This window comes from Bombus fervidus, chromosome 4, assembly GCF_041682495.2.
Source record: "Bombus fervidus isolate BK054 chromosome 4, iyBomFerv1, whole genome shotgun sequence".
NCBI classification, from domain to species: domain Eukaryota; kingdom Metazoa; phylum Arthropoda; class Insecta; order Hymenoptera; family Apidae; genus Bombus; species Bombus fervidus.
Genome location: NC_091520.1, coordinates 14,665,295 through 14,691,049, shown reverse-complemented (window position 1 = coordinate 14,691,049; position 25,755 = coordinate 14,665,295). Strand labels below are relative to the sequence as shown.

The 25,755-nt window shown below is 39.8% G+C and overlaps 1 protein-coding gene across 1 annotated transcript in view; it reads left to right on the top strand.

Moving 5' to 3' along the window:
- Positions 1–25,755, top strand: part of LOC139986597 (uncharacterized) — a 180,317-nt gene that overhangs the window by 56,650 nt on the left and 97,912 nt on the right. Inside the window, exon 3 of the mRNA XM_072002037.1 lies at positions 11,553–11,803. Within this exon, the coding sequence (XP_071858138.1) occupies positions 11,553–11,803 (251 nt within the window). The remainder of the gene's footprint in view (positions 1–11,552; positions 11,804–25,755) is intronic.

Genomic DNA, 25,755 nt, shown 5'->3' with positions numbered 1-25,755 from the left:
CCGACAAAAGCGGATATCTCGTACATATAGATATAGCTTTAGCTGAGAAGGTTGGCGCGAAAGTTTTAATAATTTATAAAGAAGCTCGTAGCTCGTGCCCCGAGGAAAATTAATTTCTGTTTCCTAGGAAAGTTCGTCTACGCAATGACCGACGCTCTGTCGCTCATCGTTCCGCTATTACATTCTACACCGTAAGTGACTTTAATAACGAAAGATCTACTCAGGTTGTGTCCTTTTTGGTTGATTTTTAACGAACGAAAATTAACGTGGATTATTGTTCGCATGCTTTATAACTCGAAAGAAAGATTTAGGGTCGTGCTGTATTCTATGAAAAAATTTATGTAAAATTTTGTTAATTTTATTTCGGGGATAAATAACTTTAATGTAATTAGAGTTAATGTTATTAAATTTAATGTTATTGGAGTTGTATCGATCGTACGACTCTTTTCACTGATTAATTTCTTATTCAAATAATGGAAATTTGCATTTAGTTACGAATTCAAATAGTAGGAGTTCATTTAATAGGACGATATTAATTAAAATATACATATAATTATACATTTTGAATGACATTATGAATTAACGGATAAAACTGTTTTCGGTAGAGAAACTTAGTTAATGAAACAAAGCGTATGAAAATACAAATTGCCAAACGGGATGGCTATGATTTATGGTGTGTACAAGACGCGTTTCTTCGAGTATTTTTCGAGAACATGTCGTGTCTTTGGCGAACGAAACGTTGGTTTCTCGGTGTTCCGTACCGAAGTCGTATTTGCATTTTAATTGGTTTTTCGACCTGTTTCAAAGTAACTACCAGTTAGCGGTTCAGAGTTTTAAAAGTTTCGAATTACCCCTGGTGAAAAAAGTTTTCGAACCTGATTTGCGGTTAATCTCTAGCTGCAGATCTCTAGCTGGTATAGCGATATAACGAAGATGAACTTGCAATTAATCTGTAATACTACCATTATAAATACAAGTTGTGTTATTAAATCGTTATAGTCACGCACTAACTTATGTGATTACGGCGAAGAAATTTTTAACGTGACATTAATTTACAAACAATTTTGTCTTTAGACTTTGTACCATCTACCGTGATTCTTATTTATTAGAACAAAACGTCGTATAAAAATTACTCGAACGAATGACTCGACATGGTCGGAAAACGTTATAAATCGTTTATTGAAAATTCTATGAATAAACATTTTTTTGAAAAATCCGCTCATCGTCAGGCAAACCCCAAACGAAGCACCGTCGTTCTTCCATCTATTTTAAAAACGGGACGAGCATCGCGAATCGATCGGCGATTACACGCGCGAATTTCGATCGACGCGTCGCGTCGCGTCGCCGCTGCACATGCTCGTCGCGTATTTGCAGTCTAGTCGCGCGACATTCGTCACGGTTGAAATGCAAAAATCGCGGAAGTTCTCGCCATTTATCGTCGGTGTGGCCATCGAGTCCGGTCAGACCATGTATTTACGGATTAAAACACCGGTTAATTGCCATATATTTTCTGCCTGCGAAACGTGCCATTTGTATGTACATCGACCGACACGGTTGCAAGACTGCGTAGAGAGAGAGAAGGGATCAGCACAAAAAGAGTACCAAAGGTCGCACCTGCACGCACCTCTTGATTACGACACCGCGTTGTCCACCTACATAACATCGGAAATACGTGGTGACGAGTATTGCATAACGAAATGACGACGAGTCATCCGCCTGTTCTCGTCTGTCTCGTTTCAAATATGAAAGACAATCGTTGATTTAGGATCGCATATAGGAATTTTCATTTTCCATTTTCCAAGTAGAATATGTCACATATACGAGTATATACATCTGTATGTACATATAATATAATATCAGATAAATGGGGAAATACTTCCTAGTTTTTCGAATTGTTATTAATTATACGTACATATACAATTATACGTGCATATACAATATACAAGATATAGGTAGTAGCTCACGAAAGTATCGAAACGTTACAAATATATTGTGTGTGTTTTACGAGACATTTTCGAGTTTCATTATTTCATCGTGACGATCGTGTCACTTTACAGTTATGTAACATAACATTTACATGTATGAAAATTTTTTATTTTCGTGAATCACACTGCATATGAAAGCTAATATTAGAACGAAAATCGTTGCTTGGTAGTGTGAAAGCTGAAGTGAATTTCAATAATGAATTATAAGATTTCAGAATGAATTATAGGATTTCTCAGTGAGTTTCTTTACGCGTATACGTACGGCTAATTAATGAACTCTCTTCTATTAAAATTCTCTCGCGCTTTCCGATCTTATTCAAAGAATAAAGAACATCCAATGTTTTAAGTGATTCTTATTCATCGACCAGAGATTATATTAGGTTGTCCGAAAAGTTTCTTTCGTTTCATAAGGTGATAATAGACGAGCAACAGTTTCTGTTTTATATTATTTTATTGAATTAGGTTTGATTCATTTCGTTATATTTCTATTATTATGCTCCTACATAATTCAATAAACTAATATAAAACAAAAAATAGTGTGCGTCTATTATTTCCTTATAAAACGAAAGAAACTTTTCGGACAACCTAATAGATTGTTCGATTGTTCGTTGAAGCTGTATATTGGTCGATGGTCGACGAAACGACCGTGTTAATAGTAACCGTGAAAACGATAATGGGAGACTAGATGGCTGGGAGACAGAGCTTTCCTTTTTGAGAGAAATGAATTGGAGCTGTTGCAGAGATGAGACGAAGAAGACAAGCGGGTGGATTCTTATTGTACCTACCTGTAATTATTGGATTTTTCTGAGTAAAATGTCCATTGAGGGTGACATGGGTAGAGTTGTTTTTGATATCGTGCGGAGTAGCTAGGTTTTGTTAGATATTTTTTGAAAATGGAGCCTGTGGAATTTTTTCAACAGCAGTGGTGAAGTATCACAGTCGTTTCTTACGAGAGATACTTTCGAATTAAAAGATGTTTAATTTTATATTATAATGAAACAAAGTTATAGGTTTCTCCAAAAAAAAAAAGAACAAAAGTAAAAAGATTTTTTTATTAACAAAATAGTATCTTCTTTGTAGTTTTCAGAAAGAATTCATTCGCGAAGAGTCGAAACTATACATGAAATTTAAACTTAGCTTGCAATTTACTTTTATTAAATTTGGACCGTAATCGATATCGCAAGCCAAGAAACGAACCCATCCACTGAACATTCTCTATTCAATCTTCATACTTTCCAGCTTGAATGATCAGTAAACTCGCTCTAATATCCTGCAAGAAAAACGTAAAACCTCATACAGTATGTAACAGCGTCTGCTTTAATTGGTACAGAAGCGTAGTACAAAGCCAATATCGTATCTGTCTTTTTCACCAGGAATTTTTTCTAATTTAATATGTCAGTGGTAATTCCGTTTTTTGGAATTTTTGAAATTCGACCGATGTATATCTGATAAATATAATTACATCAATTTCCTCCGCTTCGTTTCACGTAGTTAACCGAGTTTGGCTAACAAGCGGCTTCACCGATTCCCACGTCGCGAGTTGTAGATTTATCTTCGTATAAATCCAAGCGAAAGGAAGCAGATATTTACGATTACTGGAAGGTTTTCAGTAACCAACCCCAACGTGCAAATTGCACTGCGAAATTGCCGAAGAAAAGCCGAAACTGGCGATCCTCGAAGATCACGTTCGCATACATGGGCCACAAGATGCGACACCCCCTGGCGGATTGGCTTCTATCGCGCGGTGCATGCACGAGGCTGGCGGCCATGCGTCGTGCTTAAAGTGCATCTACGCAGACATACGCTGCTCCCTTGCTATTCACGTGTACATATATAGGTAGCAAGGGAGTCGGTTGCGGCAGAAGAGAGGCCTGGGTTTGGGGCCCGTCGCGTGTTTTTGCCCCCCGTCTGGCCCCCACCGCAGCTCATCGTTTTTTGTCTGCACTGCATGCGCTGCACCGTCCTCCTCCTCCACCTCCTCCACCGCCTCGTCCAGCTTTCTTTTCCGCTCTCTCACCCCCTTTTGCTCGGTCGCTACTCCACAATGCAAGCGCGTCCACTGCACCGCACCGTCGCGGCGCGGCGGCCTAAGTGCGCGCACACGAACCCACTCGGACGACTGGTGCGCATACAACCGGCTCGTGTAGAGTGTGTGGCCGCGCGTTACGAGTTACGAACCAGGAGGACGTCGACTCGTTGCACACGCTCGCCGGAGGCCGAAGCTCCGCGCGCGCGTATGATCGGAATTGAACGCGGACTGCCACGCCGCGCCGCCCAAAGGCTCACGAAGCCTGCGAAACGATGCATCCGAACGATCGTCCGGATGCACCTGCTCTTCTTATGCGGTGTCGTGTGGACGAGGCCCGTGTCATGCGGCATTGGGTGCCATGGAACGGCGAGATACGAGAAATTCGGAGCGACGATGTATAACAGGGAACTGAAAGGATTAGGCAAAGGAACGGCCAGTCTGGTTTCCGATAAACGCGATATAATTAGAAAGATAAGCGCGTCTATTGGCCGAAAATATCGTGTATTCCCTTTCGAAATTCCTAGATTAATTACCCTTTGTTCTGGATAAAATTTCGATATGGGTTATGAATTTGAAATTACACGCGCCTGTTAATAGAATGTTCAGTACATCGGCTAGTTTCTTTGTCGTACGAAATAGAAGATGTCATTAGTATCGTATGTTATTTTAGTTATAGTTTAGTTGTATGTTATATTAGTACTTTTGTGCGTTTATGCAAAAGTACAGAGAACGTATGTATATATATAAAATATCGAAAGTGGAGTAACCGTATTAATTTTAGTAGACAAAACAAATTAGGTGTCACGTTTAGTTCTCTTCAGAAAAATACGAAACTGCATGAAAATGTTCATCGCAGTCGAGTTATTAGATCGGGAACCGTCCATTTGAAATATCCATCTTTATTCTTTTAGAATTCTTTTTTAGAATTTTAGAATTCTCTCTATCGTTTATACTATCAATTATGTGTCTTTCTCATTATTCAGCAAAATCTGTGTCGTTTAAAATCATGCGTTACAGCCTGATAAATCTACGTAAATCTTGGTTTATAAACCAAACTTGAGAGAATTTTAGCATTTCCATTAAAATTTATATTCTTCGAACAAGTACTGACAAAGCTATACATCCGAAATACGAATGCAGCGAAAAATTGTGTTATTTCCTCCTGTACGCTACCTTTCATCAAAGTTTAATCTCTTTACACTCTTGTCACGCTGGTGAATCAGACCTGACTCATCCTGGCGTTCCGTCCAAGTTTCATGATTCGAGCGGATATCAGCCGCGGCTTCGACGGCCAATTTGAATGGATTTTCGGTCGCGACGGCCGGCATCGATTGGAACGGTTACGAGGCGACGCTGTAATTTTTAGTGACCGGTGAACGAACGCGGAATTGGCCCCCACGGATTGCCCGTTGCGACGGATTTTTCTGTCGCGTCGATCGACAGCTTTTCGCTGGTTCGTTGGTTAATGTGTGTACCAATCTATATGCTACGCTGCTCGAATGAAAAATTAGGTTATGACATCGACGCGATTCGTTTCGCTCTTCTCAAATATCCATATCTTTTTTTAAGTTCTGTAAATTCGTTGTATAACTATGTTTCACGCATCGTCGATAAAAGCGTGTAGAAGATACTCGTAGCTTTATTGACAAATTTTTTGTCTCAACTGTGACCTGTTATTATGTTCAAAAAGCGGATCAGAATCGTTGATTTTTTCCACGATTTAGTTTGTTTAATTCGTGACAAATGTTCAACATATAGAGTGACGTTTTTTTTTTCATACGAAGCTCTATTTTTCGATAGTGTTCAAAATTCGCGCAGGTAAATTATTGAGAATTTTTGAGTGAATGTAATTATGCTGCGTACGTGTGTTACGAATACTTCTACGAATTTTCAAGGTACGTTCTTTCTCTTTGTATCGTTTTCTATTCGTATTCTCCTCATAGTACATAAAAGAAAGAGAGATTAGACGCGGTTTTACAAGTGAAAATCCATCATAGTTAAGTATATGGATTATGGTAATTCAAAATTTTATTCCGAAAATCTAGACTCCTCCCATTCAACTGATTTCTATTCGGTCTCGAATATCAAACTCGAGTAATACATAAATCGTTGGAAGAGGATCAGTGGATAGTGATCCAAGTCTGTCGCCATGTCCATGTCGGGCCTCTTGGAGGATCCCCTGACTTGAGAAGGACGCAGAAAGACTATAAAAGAGTCGAAGGGACCTCGCTACCTGACAATCCCTTTTGCATCAGCCGCTAGAAAAAGGAAGATAGAAAGGTACGTTACGAGCTGTCTTCGGGGATCAGGATAATATGCCAAGATTCTGTATTGGCTCACTATAGCATATGACCACTTACTTACGTGGTACAGTTTTATTTATTATACGTTTTATATAACTAAAATATTTTGCAATTTCAAATTGGTTCTACAACGAGACACGATCGTCATGATTATATCTATGAAATTGGAGATCAATTTGGAAATGTGCATAGAAATTACAAAATATTTACTGTAAATATATACTCGTTAGAAATTGCAATAACTATCTGAAGCATATAATAAGTGTTAAGAACAATGCCACTGAAAATTTACGCTTAACAACGTAATGGATAATTGATCGTTTCGATACATTTATAATTTCTACGAAATATGTACTCGTACTTGTACCTACAATAAATATGTATCTTGTAACCTTCTTTTTACACACCGCTGTATTTATTGTAATACCTACTGTACATACTACTTAATCACAAGCATATTATATTTATTATTATGTAGTTAATAGATACTACATATGTATTTTCGTACGACTACAGAAATTTGATGGGATTATAATATTATGGGATTGAAGATGGGATATAGTACCTGCTAAAAAGACCGTTCGTTAATAAATAAGGATACGTGACGATACTTTCCGCTGTATATATTTTCCAACTTTCGTAACATAATCGAGTGTCGTAACAGTGGCAACAAAATTTTAAAACGTTTCGTATGGCGCGCATAATATAATCGTAAAAGGTATCTAGAGATATTCGAATACTTTCACGAGCCTATCTATGTACGGTACGCGGCAACAAAGTTAACTCTGCTCTTCGTTTTCTGAAATTCAGAGTCGTGGTCGGCATATACGATCTCTGTTCGCTACTCACGGTACTCCGACCAACACGAACAACAGTTGGCTCGCGCGGAGTCACGAAGGTCGCCTTTCAAAACCTCTTCAGGGAAATCTCTGGCCTCCGCTCCGCTAGGAAAAAAAGCCTGCTCTCGCCTTTGATCGCGCGCTCGACCGGAATGTCGAGCGTTCCTCCTTGAGAGACGGAAGTAAACGATCCTCGCAAATTGCCAGCGTCCCGACACCCATGCTCCAGCTTTGTTCTTTTCCCGTTTCTTTCCGAAAGGAATACCAGTGTAGAGATTCGGGGACAGAGGCTAATGGTGGAAGGACCTTCGTCCTGTCTGGCTATCCACGCGTGGCGTCGCGTCGTGACGCCAGACGTCCTAAACACTCCGTCAAATATTGACACGCCGAACGTTTGGCGACTTGGACTGCTACGAACCAACCTTCGACAGGACACCACCACCGTTCTTCGTAACTTGCCGAGCTGGCTCGTTTTGTTCGAATATGATAGCGATCGAGGGTGTGGTGAAGGTAATAGGGATCGAGGTGTCTTTGCTTGGACGTCTTATTTTTAGACTATACTTTTAGATACGTAATTGTAAATTAGGAGGGTTGAGATATTCCAAATATTTCTTGCCTTTCCTGCGACTTCTTAATTAGCCTTGTTATTTCTTCAGTTATTGCATGTTTCCCGCAGTATGTGATTCTGAATGGCTACCGTGACTCACGTTACCCTGTTCGAAATGGTAGTTACCAAGATGATTTCTAGGAATAAAGTGAATCTAGCAATCTTCTTACCTACAATCTTCTACCTAATTTTCGTTCCCTACCTCGAGCGTTGCTCGCAACAACGCTGGACTTCTCCTAGGATACAGAAAGAAAATACCAGGCAAATAATTTTCTATAACTCGGCGATTTTCAATGCTGGTGCGCCGCAAGAATTTTTGCAACACGTAGTACCTGACTATTGACTCACCGACTTCTGTTCTCTTACATTGTCAAATAAAAAGCTACAATATCCGCCCATTCACAGCGTGAATGTCCTAACTCGAAGCAAATATAGTATGTTCTTTGGTGTGCCGCAGAATTTTAATTAAAAAATAATTAGTATATGCGTGCCGTGAGATGAGAAAAGGATGCCCTTCGTCTATAACGTATGACTTTTCGCGATGATCCTAAAGCCATGTTGTTGGATACCACTCGTAGCATAGCGAATACCGCGTAAAAATTGGCGAAGCAACTTCGTTGTCGGAGAGATCTCCGCTCCAGCGAGTTTTCAGCGTCGGTACTCGAGAGTCCTTTGTCCACGTCCACGGGCATAGCGACTGGTGCACGACCGTTTCGGCCAAGTTTCAGCCAGGGTCAGGGACCTCTTTTCGCCCTCTTCTGCCTGCTTTTTTTCGTCGTCCGTTGCCGAGCGTCTCGACGTGACCACGAGGCCACGGGGTGCTGCACCGTCGCGACTCGTAGAGCGTTTAACGAGCGCCTGGGTGACGAGCAGTTCAAACCGTTGAACCGGCGATGATGAACGTTGATAAGGTTTTATGGTCGTGTCTCATCCTGTCGCACCAATCGCGACTGCCACGTCCTCGTATAAACACACACACACACCTATACAAACACATATACATATACACATAGTTTCTGGCTCACCTCTTTGGGTACACGGCGAGTTACGACCGTGTGCGACTCGTTTACCGAGTATCGCCGCTCCCTTTTTATCCATCTTGCACCTTGCCCTTCTCATGATTACAAGACAAAGATGTTGCAAAGGTTAGAGCAGAAAATAAAACGTATTTTATTAATTTGATTCTGGATAACGTTGTCGGTAGGCTGACGAGAGACAACGGCATCAATTATACTTCGACATCTCACGATTATATATGTACACGTAGGTATATGCATCTTAGACATAATGTACATACTTTCGTACGACTAGAAAAGTTTCGATCTATGGAAATGAAATGTGTAATAGAATTTGATAGAAAACTGCTTGGTCGGAAAATAATAGTTTATGCAAATATTTTTTTATAACCACTGTATATGTTTGCAAGTATGTATAATAGAACTCTGTATTACCCACTCTGTATAATTTCGCGATATTTCGTGCATGGAAACAAAGCTACCTGAGATGTTGAGCGCAGGACGCTGAGCCAGACTATAAGAAATTTTCCAGCACCGTACACTTCGTGAATGGGGAAAGGACCCTGGTCCCGGAACATGGAAACTCCCCAGGCTGAAATTTGCTGCCTCCGAGTCTTTTTCACGCATCACGTATGAAATCGACTGAAAGCGGCAAGTTAGTCGATACCTTTTGCTACTACGTTGTCGCGCGAACGACGACGCTCTACTGAAAAGCATTGGCTGTACGTCTGTTTGAATAATTCTTCGGAATGGAATTCGTTCACGCATACTTCAGCTTCGTCAGACTGCCATTGTATTTATCGAACGTGTTACGCGATGTTCCTTTTATTCGCGATAATTCGCGATTAAACAGCAAATAAGCGTGATTTTGGAGGAACAAGTAGGACTCGGTCGATGTAAGAATTTTTCATGATTTTTGGAAATGATACTTGGAGAAATGAGATTTGTTTAGGTCTGTAGCGGCACATGAGTCATATGACGATTCGAATCGAGAGTAACTCATGTTGTTTTGCCTCCGACTATCAACGCCGTTTTCATGAATTGGATTGTCAATACCACTTAATGACACAATCCACAATCACTTAGTTGCCAACCTAATAGAAGATTTAAAAGCTAGCAAACTATGGACGAAACAATATCGTCGTTATGTGTAACCATCAACCGGAATCTAATACAAACTTTCCGGTACCCCTCCCCCCCAACCTGTATAAATAGACGAGCATGCTCTCTAGTACGTTCATAACCAGTATCATTATAGTGAAACTAACAGTCTAGCAGTCTATCAAGCGAGTAGCATCGTGCGAGCAACGATCACGACGTAATATACTAACTCTTTATTTTCTACTTAGAATGATTTTTAGTACATCTGACCATCGCAATTATTCACTCGTCTTATTATTAAACAATTCGACGCGTTTAATATCCACCACAGATCGAATGTTCTCCATAAATGTCACTATGATTTAGATTTCCAATCTACTCGATACGCGATCAACATCGCTTGTTATTACTTTTCTTCATGAACTTTCGAACTAAAGGAAATCGAAGAATTGCGATTAAAAATTGTATTTTATAAAAATGAAGACAAACATAAGCGTAGACAAAATATAAAATAGTTTGCTTTACCATCTACAATTGTATAAAAATATTACTGTTTATTTTCCGCCTGATGAATAAATAGCAAAAATTGATAAAGTTACAGTAAACAGGGACTACATACGTAATAAATACATATAATAAAAGTATGAACGTCTCTCGATAAATTTCATAGAAATGAAGTCACTCGTTCGCTCTAGTTTACTCTACCAATGCATTCCGATATCATTTTCTAGAGCCACACTTATCTCGAGTGATATTTCACCAAACAACTTCTAGATCCCCCAGGAAACGGCCTGGGAAGAAACGTTACCGTGGAAAAAAAAAAACGCTTATCACTTATCACTGTCATACAGATTACGACGTAGACTATTCGTTTCTCGCTTGAGCAAGTATACGATTGGTCGTTTAGTTTTCGTTCTAACGACTGTGCCGTCGAAATCTTTAGAAATCCTACTAATTTTACGATAATATGCAATATATAAAAATTCAATAATTAAGAAACCCAAGTACACGTACACCGCGTGTATTTCGTCATACGTTTTAATAATAAATGTTTGTTTGATACCGATTCGCATATGGATAACAATTACAAATTCCGAGAAAGAAACTTTCGTAATGAAATTCTTAATTAATTCGATATATTCGGTACAAAAGTTAGTAATTTAATAATCAGTGAATAATAATTCATATTTATTGGTATTAGTATACATATACGTATGCAGTATGGATAACGACAATGAATGTGTTAAACATCGATGCTAACGAAAAGAAAAGCGACTTTTGCACTATCATTCTTTGGAAAATACCGTAGATGTTGGGAAAAATATTAATATTTAACAAAAGACAATCACAGAAAATGTTACAAGTAGAAAAGGATCATTTTTAGCTTGAGATTAAGAGTCAATTATTCTGCGATTAAACTGTGAATTTTTATACCTCTATGGAGAATATAAAGTTATACAACTTTACATAGTGCACGTGATATAAAAAAAAAAAGAAAAAAAAAATACATAGAATATTAAAATTTCTATTTATGTTTCACTTCTCTAACGATATTCGTAACAATATAAATTTGCATAAATATCCGTAATTTAGTATCGTAAATTATTATTATTTGCATAGACAGTTAAACAGTTGGAACTTCGAATTTCCAATTAGAAATTTCTGTTGACAGTGAACGCGAGTAGCTACATAGTGTCAGTGGTGCTCGTCTTGGTAGTCGGGGCACTGGTGGGTGTCCTGGCGACGGTATCTCATCATCTTCATCATCGTCGACTGCTACTGCACGAGCCAGCCTCCGCCTCGATCTTGCATCACCATCGGCAACATCATCACCGCCATCATCATCATCATCGTGAGGAACTCCCAGCGTCGCATCAACGACGTCTCCTGCTGCAGGACCACCACCGTCACCCTGGCACACCGGTGCGTGAGTTCTTTTCCATCACTTTTTTCCTTTTTTATCTACATGTAAACACGTAATTTTACGATATTAAAATAGCTATGAATTCATTTTGAACAGTGATAATCGCACTCATCCTGGCAGACCAGTGAGTCCTTTTTTTTTTTTTTTTTTTTAATGTAATATCAGGACATTTGGAGAGACTCTTTATAAATCTTGAAATATTTTTATTTTCAATGTAAAACTAGAATGTCGTTCGATTTGTGATTATAATATTAAGATATGTACAAATTCATTTCAGATAAGAGAGAGTTCTTGTAGGAAAGAAAAATATTCATTGTTACACGTTACATATATGCAACGCGATGATTTAGATTGAAACTTGAGTTATTTTGAGTTTACGCCGATAAAAGTTAGAACAAATATGTATATCTAGGGCATACTCACTTTTTTTTATTAATCTATAGCTGTAACTATATTTTATTATTACTTTTAATCAAAAACTTGAATATCATCCAGTTCTAAATACATACAATATTAAGGTAATTAAAAATTCGAGTAATATTTAATATATGTATGTATGTATACGATCAAGACTGAAGATGTTCTTTTACATCCTCAAATTCTCAATTCAAGAAACTTGCTTTAATTAAGTAACAAGCTAACTGCAAGTTTTCATGTCTATAGAATTATTATGTTAAAAGATTACTCGATTCTATTACAATTTCATCTCATTTTTCGTCTAAATGCGTTCAACTAAATATAAGATACAGTTGGAAGGATGACGATAATGTTCGCGAATCAGGTCAAAAATCAACGTTTATCATTAAAGAGAATCGTACGCTCCATCATCTTGTTATTGTTTGACTTAGAGTTCCCGGCTACTGCATTATGAATTTACAATATTCCATTATCGATACGATCAGGCGTATAAATATCCAGCGATGATCTAACAACTATTACTCCTAATATAATCGATGCTCTTTGAAACGTCACTGACATCGATGATTTACGATACCTCGAAGCAAACTTCAGCTCCACCACGAGTGAATTATACGCTTTGAACAACTTTATATAATTCTATTTTCTTGATTAATTAACTTGCTTGAGCAATCCTAACACTGTAGAACATGTTCTGCATTTTAAATTCGCGGAATGTATACTTCATAAATCAATCAATAACGCATAGAATATTTTTATAGAATAAGTCGATCTTACGATGCATAAGATAAACGTAAGAAGTTATTACTCGCTCTAGTAAACATTAACCATATATGCAACGTAGCTTGCAGCTTGATAATTGTAAGAATAACGTCAATCTGCAATCTATTAACCTGTTAACCGAGAAGGGCGAACTAATTCGTCATTAGGATTCTAAGTTTTTTGGATATCGAAATTTCTTTATTCTCCTCTTTGGATCTCTTTCATTTAGATAGAAATTATAGAAAATTAACGACCGATAGAAATACAAATGATAAGTGATAAGTGAGTAATGAGGTCATAAATCTAACTATTAATTAACAACGGCGATTGTATAATGGGTTTTCAATTTGTATAATGGGTTTCTCTAATATATCCGTAATCTCAATACATTTCTCATACTTTGATAGAACAGTAACTTATACTCGATGTAAATTTTTTTAATAACGTTGCATTTTTACTCAACCTTCGTTTTATACGCTCATTCGTTGCTTCATCCTTAACACGTCATTCGAATTTCATACGTTTTTCCATGGGATTCGCTATGCATCGAAAAATATACTACACCGCATCGTTTAATTTTCCCCAAATATTACACAAATATAAAATCATATTTGCGCACTTTTTCTCCGGTAATTTTTAAGCGTTTCGTATCGGTGAAAATATTTCAGTTGCTCGAATTTTCCTTATTTCGATCGTTGTAAATCTACTTCAGTAAGCTTCACCATCGTGGCAATTAACGCGCCAATGGGTCGACACGTGACTAATTGTACACCCAATACGACAATTTTCTTCCATCGACAAATAGAATTTCCCATTTGGCGAAGGTATTTCGCGGGCGTCGTCGACCTTCGACGAGATTATTACGCGATTCGTGGAACGTCGAAGGCTGTCTGGAAAAAAGCTGCTGATATCTAATCTCGGTCGGGATGGTAGCGCAGCTGCGCCTATCTAACCCACATGTTTTCCTCTCGGTAGCCGTCTGGAAAACCAGACCACAGTTCTCGCGCCCACATTCCGTACCTTCTCTTTCTCCGCCTCTTTCTTTCTTCCCTTCCTCTCTGTCTCTCTCTCACCCCTCCCCCACCTCTCTCGCTTTCCCTGTTCAGACTTTTTCTCTACCGCTGCTTTGTTCTTTTTCACCTTTGTTCTCCTCCAGACGAGACTTTCCTTTCCTCAAGGTTTCCCCTTGGCAGAGGTTCTTCTTCTCTCTGTTCACCGGTCGTGTCGCGTCGCGTCGCGTCGCTTCCGCGAACGATTTATTCGCAGTAGACTGCACGGTTGTCCTGGAGGATCCAAGCTTTCTAAATCGACTCTCATATTTCCAGAATTGTGTAACGAATTTCAGGAACGATTTCTATCGCGCTAGTCCTGGATGTTTTGCTGATCCCAGTACGTACGTTCGATCGAATAGTATTATTCTCGCGGATATATTATATATCATTGACTTACTAGAATATTATATTTCGATTTTGCCTGTTTTTATTTGTTTATATCGTATTATTTGTTACGAATTACGAAGGAGAAAATACAAAAGTTCGCTGTGATGTTTGGTTTTCTGACGATACTAACAGATAGTCGAAACTTTATCCTTTGCAACTTGTTGACTGATTTTAAACTTGAAAAATCATAGATAGATCTTATATTTCCACGTTACTTTGCACTACGTTTGCTCGAAGTAATTCATTTCGATCAAAGAATCGTCAATTTTCTGACATCAACGGTGAATTATTCCGCTTAAATTTTTATCGATTCGTAAATACCACAGAGTTTTTTTACCGTAAGAAAAAATCGACATCGCTAATTCCGATATTATTATTCAAAGTTGAGCAGTACAAGAGATCTTTTGAGAAACTGCATGCCAATGTTTACAAAGACCATTCAACGCACAATTTGCAGTAAGCCAATTAACTCATGCAGTCTTGAGTTTCAACCTTGAAGTCTTCTCATCGATAATCAATACCTAAGCGCTATACGTCCTTTTCCTTTTCTTTTCTTAAATCCTCGTCCGTTTCTCTTCCATCCCTTTGTTCCATCTGTTCAACGGATACCGACGAAACTCCCCTCCTTTCTATTTCCTTCGGGTCATACCGCAACCTTTTTTCCCCGAAGCGAAGGAGAGAAGCGGTCCTTCGTCGTCGCTTGCACAAAAGATTTATTTGCAGCAGACGCGACAAGAGCTGATAACATCAACGTCGGAAACACGGAAGGAAAAGAGAAAGCTCGTGAGAAAGAGAGAGAGAGAGAGAGAAAGAGGAAGTGGAACGGATAGAGAGGGAACGTCCCTGATTCGATTTGTCTCGCGCTACGACGTGCTTATGTCCCTGACGTCGGACTTCCGGGACACGGGACGTATTGTTTGCCTGCGAGGACGGTTGTCGTTGTCGTCGTTGCGTCGCCGACGCTAGACGTTATCGATCTACCATTCGCCTCGGTATGCTTACGACCGCGAACTCGTACACGTAAATAGAAATTAGTCGATAAATTTTCGGTTGAAGCTCGGCACCAGGCAAATGGCCACCGGTGGAGACCTCGATCGATTTAACCGAAACGCCGCATCGCGCCGCGCCGTGACACGTGACGCGCTTAAATCTTCACGCACGTGGCAATTTATATGGAAGTTTGGAGAGCCAGACGAAATTTCATGTTGGTTGAATGGTTTAGGGAATGCTTGGAAAATTACAGGTACGTTGGTAATCTTGTTAGCAGAAGATCGTAAAGGAAGACGATGGAGGAAGGCAAAAATGAATTATATTCACTTGCAAATTACTAACGTTTCCTCTTTATCGAAATTCCGAGCTAAATATGCACATATCTTTTCACTCCTTTCGAAACTTTCGAAATATTGCTCATCGTAATATCAAGATATCGTTTGTTTTCTTTATCACGCGTACCCCTCTCGGACTTTGATCGAATTTTCACTTATTTTTTTTAAGTTTTGCGTACATCTCTGAGCCTAATAAATTGTTTTTATTTTCACTTACGAAAACCAGGAAGAACTCACGAACGAGAAACGTATACTTGTACAGAACTTCGTTAATTGTTCGAGCACAAAACCATCCAACCTGAATCGTCGACTGAATTGAAAAGACTGCAATGGTTGAGTAACGAAGCTTCTCAAATCGATGCTATCCCTGGGTGGTTTCACTGAACCATCGTATCCCAGGCATTTTCCCGGCTATCCCGTGAAATCTCGCCATGGTGGATTAGCCCCGAAACCCCGTGGAACGAAGGTCGTTCGAGAAAGTTGCTAGTTGCGGGTTCTGTCGGCCCGTCGAAGTAACCCAGGTCCGCCCTCCCGTTTCGCGACCATTGTTATTCCAGATTGCATTGCAAATTAGATCACGGACTGGCGTCACCCTTCTACCCTCTCGTCTCGTCTCGGCCTGCTCAAGTTGCAACATCGTCGTACCTGGACTGGTTTCTCGCTACGAGATTCCTTCCTCCACGTAAACCACCTTCCATCCCTTTTAGCTTGTATTTCCGCCACTCCTACCCCCCCCCCGCGTTCTTGCAAAGAAGCGAACCGCGTTGCAAAGATCGTGCACACGACTACGCGCTGCCGCCAATTCGCGTGGAAACTTGGCAAAGAAAGAAAGCGAATTGTCTTCGTCGAGGGCCAATTTACCTAGCCACCCCTTCTGTTTTTCTTCGCCGCTTCCGAGATAATTGTCAAATTGTGTTTTCGAGGACGTGTGCTGAATCGGGCAAGGTTTCTTACGACTTTAAGAGGTTTAGGCAATTCTTTTTTGACTTGGATATATTTAGGTGGGATATCCTTCCTTATTAACGTTCTTTTAGATATTTTTATAAGATGGTAGCCTTCATTGGTCGTGCTTTATGTCAAATATATTGTTACGACCGGTGACTTTTTACATAAACTAGAATCCACACCTTGGTCAAGACTAAGGAACTGTCATAAAACAAAGCATTTTTATTTTACTGTCAAGGCTCTTAATTGTATAAAAGATCTTCAAGACGAGACGTTCCTTATGGTTATTGTTCCATCAGGTTGTTTTCCCATGTTCAACGATCATTTCCACCCACAAGCGACCGGCGGTGGGGCGACCAACCCTCGGTTTTCCCCTGCGACAGCATCGTTACGGAACTTCACTGGTTTATCATCCCTAGATCATTCAACATCTCTTGACTGGTTTTTCATTCGTTGACGAGTCAATGTCTTGACTGGTTTCTCGTTCATTGATCAGTCATCAGTTTTAACTTACCATTTACACGTCTCTGAGAATACGTCTACACGCACCACGCGCAAATATTTATATCTACAAAGTCGTTGGAATGAAGTATACATTATAACCTGTTACTTCGTAACGAGAACATGCGACTCTCGTTGGCGCGATTTACCGCTGTTGAGGTTATTAGATGTATGTGAACAAAGGAACGCGTGGATAAATTGTAAGGTAGAAAATATATTTTAAATGCTGAAATGTAAATACTAATCGGAATATAATTGAGCTGGTCCAGATCCGCACGCTAGCAGTGTTACCCTTTGACTGAAAGCTCTGAAGCCATCGTCGCCTGTCTACCGTTTATGGTCTGCCTTCGTCCCAGTCTTTTGTCTGTACGCTGTCGATGGCTTCAGTGCTTGAGAAAACTAAAAAGACCAGATGTAGAGTTTTCTTAGAAGTGGTGACCACTTCAACAGCCGCGAACGGTCCAACACGTTTATAAAATTCTACAGACACATCGTCCACTATTAGCGGTAATTTGTATCTTCCAACTTAAGAAACCATTCCTTTCCCAACTATATATCTTAGACACCAGGTGACATCAAAATTACGAAACCTAAATTCCAAATGGAAGAAAAATAAGATTTAGTGTTTCGTAATTCTTAACGCAATTCTGTGACTTGAACTTCTTCGATAATAATATCCGATACGAGGTATATATTGTTCCAACTGTCATATATTAACCGTTACTGTCCGACAAACAACAAATTCATCTTGGAATGTAACTATTCCGATCAAACGAGACATTACTCTCCTTTAGACAACGCTAACGACAAAGTACTCATGAACGGTAGTACAAAACAGTGATTAGTATGTCAGCTTCGATCTAAACGGACGACGACGACTAAGATGCACTGAAAAACCTCAGAAAGAAAGTCAAATCGCCGATTGAATAGTAAATCAAAGCGCACGGAAACGTTTAATTTTGCTTTCACGTGGCGAAGAGTCCACACATATCTGTCAGCGTCGACTCTTCTATACTCCATACTTTATGCTCATTATAGGGGAAATGCACGTGTCAAGATCGACGTCTCGTGAGATGTCGATCCATTTGCAAGAGTATTGCATTGCCGATAACCGGAACTACAAATGTGTCATGGGAGTTTAGGCTCGATGGCGGCCTTGAGTGTCGATACTCTTGAAGTCTGAGGTACTGGCACGGCTGTAGAGTCGCGGAGCTTACAGCTTTGGTATCCAACAAGGAACCCGACACTCTGCTTTTGTTACTCGGGCTCACGGTGCTCCGTAGCATGTGAAAAGCAATAAAAGAGTTTTCTGAAAGGATCTGGCCATTGAATGAGCAGATCGACGAATCCTCTGGCAAGAAGATTGACAATGAGTTTAAAAACTGAACACCTGCGGCAGAATCTTTGCGAGGTTCGGTAGTCGATGACGATTTCGACGTTTTCCTAAGTATTTTCCGGAGGTACGTGTTCTCTGGATGATCTCATCCGTGTGAGAAACAGCAAACGTGATATCGGTACGACTCGTAATCGATATCGTTCGACGCTGATTCTGAAACGCATCTCTGTATTCGACGACTTTATTCGTCCGCTTGCGGTTCGTTCCACGGATCTGCGAGGTTCGTCGAAGCTTTAAGGCAGTTTAAGAGATCGTTGGGCTCGTTCCTAACGTATACTTGTGTTAGCCAACTCCGATAGCTAGCGGTACGCTGGAAATGGAATTTTCCAAGTGTTCGTCTGGCACGTGACCCGAATACGCCGGCTCCCTTCTGTTTTCTGGCGCGCGAGGAGATGCTCGACACGTGGAAGTGAAAGGCCGGATTTTCGTCGAACGTCAAGCTGTTTCGACGTTCCGACCGAAAGAAATCGGGAATCGTCGAATTTTTCCTTCTTTAACCACGATTTTTACATCGTACCGGGAACAAATTTATGGCTGTGGACTTGCTCGCGTGGAAAAATGCTTTTCACGCTCTGGGCTGGAATTTATTTTACTTCTCCGGAGGGAAGGAGGTGGATTAATTGCTATTGTCGATAGCGACTGGCTTTTCCGTATTGTTTCTATAATTTTATTACTTGAACATTGTATTAACTTTTTCTAAGACACTCAAATTTGACCGATTCATGCTGAAATTGTATTTTTTCGTTCGTTTCTGTGTTTTAAAAAGTATAATTCTTTCTTTGTTGTACGATAATTCGTTAAACCACATGTTGAACATCATGTTCTTTTCTCAGCAAAAATGAAATTTCTTTTCGAAATATCGGTGTGAAATTTCGCCTACGACGAAGAATCCACTGTATCTACCTGCATGCGCTATACATTGTTCTTCCTATTTATGTTATAACCAGATTATTTATCAGATACGAAGAATACGTATTCTGACTCTTTATGACCGGTGCATACTATTATCCAAATAAAGAAATAACGTTTCTTTTGATGTTTTCGAATTTCAAAAATGGAACGACGTGAAATTTATAAGATTAAGTATTTTCGATGGTGAAACCGAAAGGATCGATTCATATGAAAACTTGGTGAAACTGCAAATTTTCTCATATTTCATGACGGTCTTAAAACAATAGGAAACAATAACCAAAATTCCTCCTATAATCACGATGTACATGTATAATTAATTCTCGACGGATTTCGCGTAAACAAGAGCGAACATCCCGAGGTCACGTTCATTTCCCAAAACCCGTTCCTCCACGTGGCTTCCTCTTCTAGCTGCTTACCCGCCTCGGACAATCATTGATTTATTCGCTCGAGTAAATCCAGCCGGGGTCGCGCAGCCAGTAATTAAATTTGATTTACGAATAAATAATCGATGTACCCGCGCACCGATGATTAATGAGCAAAATTAATACGCGTTCTTAATTGACCCGATTTAATTTCACGTTACGCGTATGTATATAGCCGTATATATGTATGGCCGACCAAACGAGACAGTCATATCCATGTGTATGTACATTGAATCGAAGCAATACGAGAGAATACAAGAAAAAAAGAAAAGGTATATAGCGAACAAGGGATCGAAAGATAGAAAGAGAGAGAAAGAGAGAAGCGAAAGAGAGCAGAGGACTTGAAATGGCTTCCAATTATCCGGCGCGTAACGATATTGGCGATAAAAAATATTAAAAAACAAAAAAAAAAAAGAAGGAAGAAGGAGAAAGGTGCGTCGTGGCAAGTAATGACCGTAGAGTGGATTTTTCTGGCAACGCGGTTGCTGTTTGTTCTTCGCGTTTCTTTTCGATACACTAACGTTGCGACACTTTAAACTTGAAATTTTCGGATTTCAAGAATTCCGTACCTACGACTATTCCGTAGGAATATTTACGGAAATAAAGGAATTTGCCTATACATTCACGTGACGTAGGATATTTCATGGTCATCGATTGAATCGAGCATTTAATGTTTTGGCGGGAAAATTCAGAGAGACGAAGAGTCGATGATTACGAACGAACGATGGATCTCTCGAATGACATAAATTTTTGAAGATTTTCTAGCGATACGAAGTTTGATTTCGGTTCAGAAATTCGTCGTTTCTTCTGTTTCCCGTAATTTCCAAATAATAACGTACAAGTCGAAAGAACCAAAGTCGCGACATAATTAACGATAATTCTACGAATGTAGGAATGTGCGTACACTTTAGACCTTCCAAATTCCAGCTGACCTTCCCAACCCAAGATGGCCGCCACGTTGGCGGTGGCTGCCCGAGGGGGCAGGTGGGCAGAAGTAAATATTATGTCTAGCGCTATAGCGGGAGTCTCTGGTTGCGGCAAACTGCGATTGTTTTTCTCCTACCTGCCTTTCCTCTCGTCTGAACCTGAACCATGAAACGGTTCGCGGTTCTACCCAGACGAAACTTCATTCATCGATCCATCGATCGATCGATCTCTTTCCCCATAATTTCCTTTTATAGAAATATTTGTTTTATCGTTTACCTTTAAAACAGCGGTCAATATGTTTAACGCCTGATATAAAAACCAGTGTGTTTATTACAATATTTAAATACAGATCAATTAGAAATAAATACTTATATCGACGTTCGTATCGTTTAGTTCGTGTCATAGACGTGATACGAATTTGGTACTGTGGAAATTAATTATAGAAAATAAAAATTTGATAAAAAAGGCGCTTAGAGCTATAGAAGATAAGTATACGTGCCAATGTACACTGTATTTGTAACCACTTATACTGTAACCTGGCGTGTGTACATGCACGTACATTCGTAACGTGTCTGTGCAAAAGCGGTCGAGGAGTTTTACGAGCCTGTGTACTTGTTTCATCGTTTGTACATCGTTTTACAGGAAAATTGTCAAGCGTCTCGATCTGAAATCCCTTCGAGACGGCTATCCCACGCTTTCCCCAAACTCCATCGACGCGCTTTCGCCCAGATGGCTGGCAGCGAGGCTGTTTACGATTCCTCTCTCGAGAGACGCGGCTCAGATTTTTCTCGTTTCACGGTAGCCGCGTGTCAGCTCGCAACACCGTCGATCATGATTCTACGAGCTGCAACGGCGGAGGCGCACCAAGTTTTTCTCTCTCTCTCTCTCTCTCTTTTTTTTCTTCCGCGAGATCTTTTTTCTCGTTCACGTCGCGATCGCGATGTTCTTAGGAATAATAATAGCGAGCGTGCTCTCTTAGAAGGAAACTACGTGTAGCAAGAACCCGAGAAAGACGTCAGAACAGGAGGGAGTCACGTACTCGGCGGTCTCGTCTCACCTTCGAGAAAACCTTCCTCGTCGTCGCGACTATGTGGCGTCGTCTCGCGAACGCGTTTTTTTCACACCGATTCTCGCACTGCGTTCCTCTATACTCTAGACACCAGCTAGACTCTAGCTCGTGCATCTGTTCTCGTTTTGTTCTATATACAGATCGCAATTTTCCTCGTTCTAACTTTCTACGTTTGCGTCTTGTCCCGCGTGGACGCAGCACCCGATGCTTCTTCCTTCTTTTTCTATAGCCTTGTTTTTTAGGATTCTATGAGTTTCTTGCGTTCGTTGCTCGGATACGTTTAACGATAAGATTTCCCTACACAGATTTTCCGCAGAGACTCTTCCAGCGATCGTCGTATTTAGTGGAAAATTCTTTATTTTCCAGGATGTCGTAGATATCGCACGGTTTATGCAGAGCACAGTGGATTTACGTGTATCCGTTTTCTTACAGTCTCAAGATCAGGCTGATGACGGAGGAATCGTTAGATTTTCGAAATTCTATTTCGAACATGACCTGATCAGATGTCGTAGATGATCTGGTTCTGGAGCTTGGATTTTGCAGGATGAAATTTGGACTCTCGAGAGTTCTTGAAGGATACATTCGATCTTTAAGTTAAGAAACATTTGGTGGCAGCTTTGAAACTCCAGAGTTTGGAAAGTAATTGTATTTTGCAATTGTAGTTCATCGTCTGGAAACAAGAAGATTCCTATGTCTTTCTCTTGTTTAATACGAATATTTGGTAAATGAAATCTTGAATAAATATAATTTAGGTGAAATTTGGGTAGATTACTTGATATTATTTTATATTCTCTACTATATGCAGTAAGCTCATCAACTGTCCTTATTATAGGTACAGACTGTAGGACTGGTTTATCATCCCTAGATCAGTCAACATCTCTTGACTGGTTTTTCATCCGTTGACGAGTCAATGTCTTGACTGGTTTCTCGTTCATTGATCAGTCATCAATTAAAAAAAAAAAAGTACAAACTATAGAATAAGAATAAAATAAATTCATATACTCTGAGACACGTTAACTCTAACCCATATACGATAGTCACCTATGATTCAACAGTCTCGATTAAACGTTAAACTCGTCCAAAAGTGACATAAAATTATTTCATCGAAAAAGGAAGAACGTCTAACGCTTTGAACTTTCTTTACTCGAACGATACGTAAGAAAATATGGTTGTTGTGCCACCTATGATGGATCATCGGGGAGGGCCATGTGGCACGGAACGTGTTAAGTTGAGTTACTCATCGATTAGCGAAACGACTGGTCGACGAGGGCGTCACGAGTCACGAGCGCGTTAATTTGCACGTGACGAGAATTGGGAAAGCACAGATCGACAAAATCCCCCGTTGTTTTCGAGTACCTCCCACCTGACGCGTTCCGGTTCGCGGAAATCACTTGTTTAACCGGGCGTCGCTTTTCGGTTTCTTGGCTTTCATTCGCACGTGAGCTCACTATTCTTGTCGCACACAAGTCAGGAATTATCTTGGAGACGGTGTGTCAATGTTTTTGTTATTACAGAAGCGCGACCGCTTTTTTAAATCGTTCATAAATAAAGCTGTGAGTCAGCTCGACGTGCAGGCGGACAAATTTTTATCTCACGCGGACGTGGAAACGAAACGACGCGACGACGCTTCGTGGGAAAAATCGTTCGTGAATTGTGGCCCAGAAATCCTACTTTCGCTCCTCTTTATTAATCTTTCCTACCGAAATAGAACATTTTTTGAAAATCTTTTAAAGCGTTGCATTTACGAAGGTTTATTTTAGAATTTGGTGACTTTGAATTCTTTTTCGCGAACATCGGATAATGTTGCGATTGCGAATATGATAGCGAAATATTCATTCTTCGTATTAAATGTGCGAGAGTATATTTTCATATTTTTCTTCAAACAAGATATATCCTACTCCTCGTATATGTCGTGTATAATCGCTGAAGAACTATCTGATCATTTTTAAAACAAACTTAAAAAGTCTTTTCTTTTTTCTTTTCGCAACTCGAAATCTTATCTCCTTTCACCGCCAATCTCAAGCATTGAGTCCTACCATAGGTATATTCGCCACATTCGAAATTCATACTACCTGAAAATATATGTACATACGTACGTATGTACGTTCACATCAAAATCGCATTCTCACAAATATGTGTATCGTCAGGTGAAGTAGAATAACTAACAAAGAATGTTGTATAACGAATATGCATCATCAAAGTCGAACGTATCATACTCTATACGTAATCACGATTAGCAAGCTCGTACAGACGTAATGAAATCACTGTTACGTTAAATCATCTACTGTTATATATGTGCACAAGTCTCGAAACAATTCTTTGATAAACGAGATTCCTCAAATTTCGAATCTAAGAAAATTGATAATTTCTTTCGCAAATGTCGATGATTGGAAATTACTGAATTTTGAGTAAAGCCAAAGAATTCTCGAGAATCTAAAATTCTGCAGAGTTCTTCCCAAAGATTGGTAGTGTATGTAACAGTATGTATAACAGAATCTGATCGAAAGGTTATCAGTTTGCAGCTATCACGAGACTCTCGACATCGTTCGAATTTTCATGTGGAACCTGTTCTCACGAGGGTCGACACGTGCTTGTTCTTCGCAGATCATTTACACGACTCTCCGTAACAAATCAATTCACCAACGTAGTGGCCAATCGCGACGCGCGAATCCAGCCGTGTCGTTTCATTTCTCACGTCAGTTCCGCCAATCGTGCCTTGGACGATAATTTTGCCTGTGGAAGCGGCCGATAAACCCTCTCTCCTTTCTCTCTCTCTCTCTCTCTCTTTCTCTTTCTCTTTTAGCCCAGGATATACAATAATATGCATCCAATGTACAGACAGTATCTACATACAACGAGTCTCAACTATATCAAACAGACACAGGCGAACACAAACGGAAGGTTCGATGGATGGTGTTGTTGTAGTGGCTAAAGTTCACTTGCAAATTGTGATATTGTAATTGTGACGCTGTCTAATTCGAAAAATTGTAATTTATATTTGAGATATGTATAATAACAGGAACTTCGTATTTCCGATAGATAATGAGAATTTTATATTTCTAAAGATGAGATTGTACGCGTACACAATTGTACCTTTATTAAACCTAAAACGATACCATTGCGTTTCTTCAATATCTTTGACGGGTAGTTCTGGTGTTAAGGTTTTTACATAATTTCGTTGATTGTCCTCGGCTTGTTCGGTTTGTAAATTCTAACGCATGTTCGCGGTCTTTGCGTAATTAGTTCACGATATCAGAAACGGCGACCCGATTACCAAGATGTGTACACATGCTAACACATTATCGGCTCGATTTGATCTCTTTTGGGGATATATAGCGCCGAATTGTTTATAACGAGGCGTATTTCTATATTTAACGTATAGACGTATTCCAGTTTACTTTGTTTCGCTTGCAATTTCATCTTCGAGACTCTGCAACCTTGCAACGACTATACTTTTTTCTCTCGTATATTGTATCACAAGGTCAATGCCTGTTAATAAATATTGACAATAATAACAATAAACGTTAGAAATACGAATCTACCAAATCGCGTATATCGTCGCAATACCAAAATCCGAACAGCTTTGTATCATTTGGAGTGCAAACGTACATCGGACCTAATGCAAACGACGAGATGGTCGGTTCGCTGTTCACGCGACAAGCCTTTGGGTTCGATGCATCGCGCTAAGTGCAAAGGGAAGCAATGACCTGATTTGAAATTTATTACATTTGGGCGGCGTCCAAGTGCGGTGGTGCATCGACGCGGGTCCGGCTGCCAAAAGCAAACGCGACGGGCCAGCAAGCGGTGCATCGAACGAGGAAATGAAAAAAAAGGAT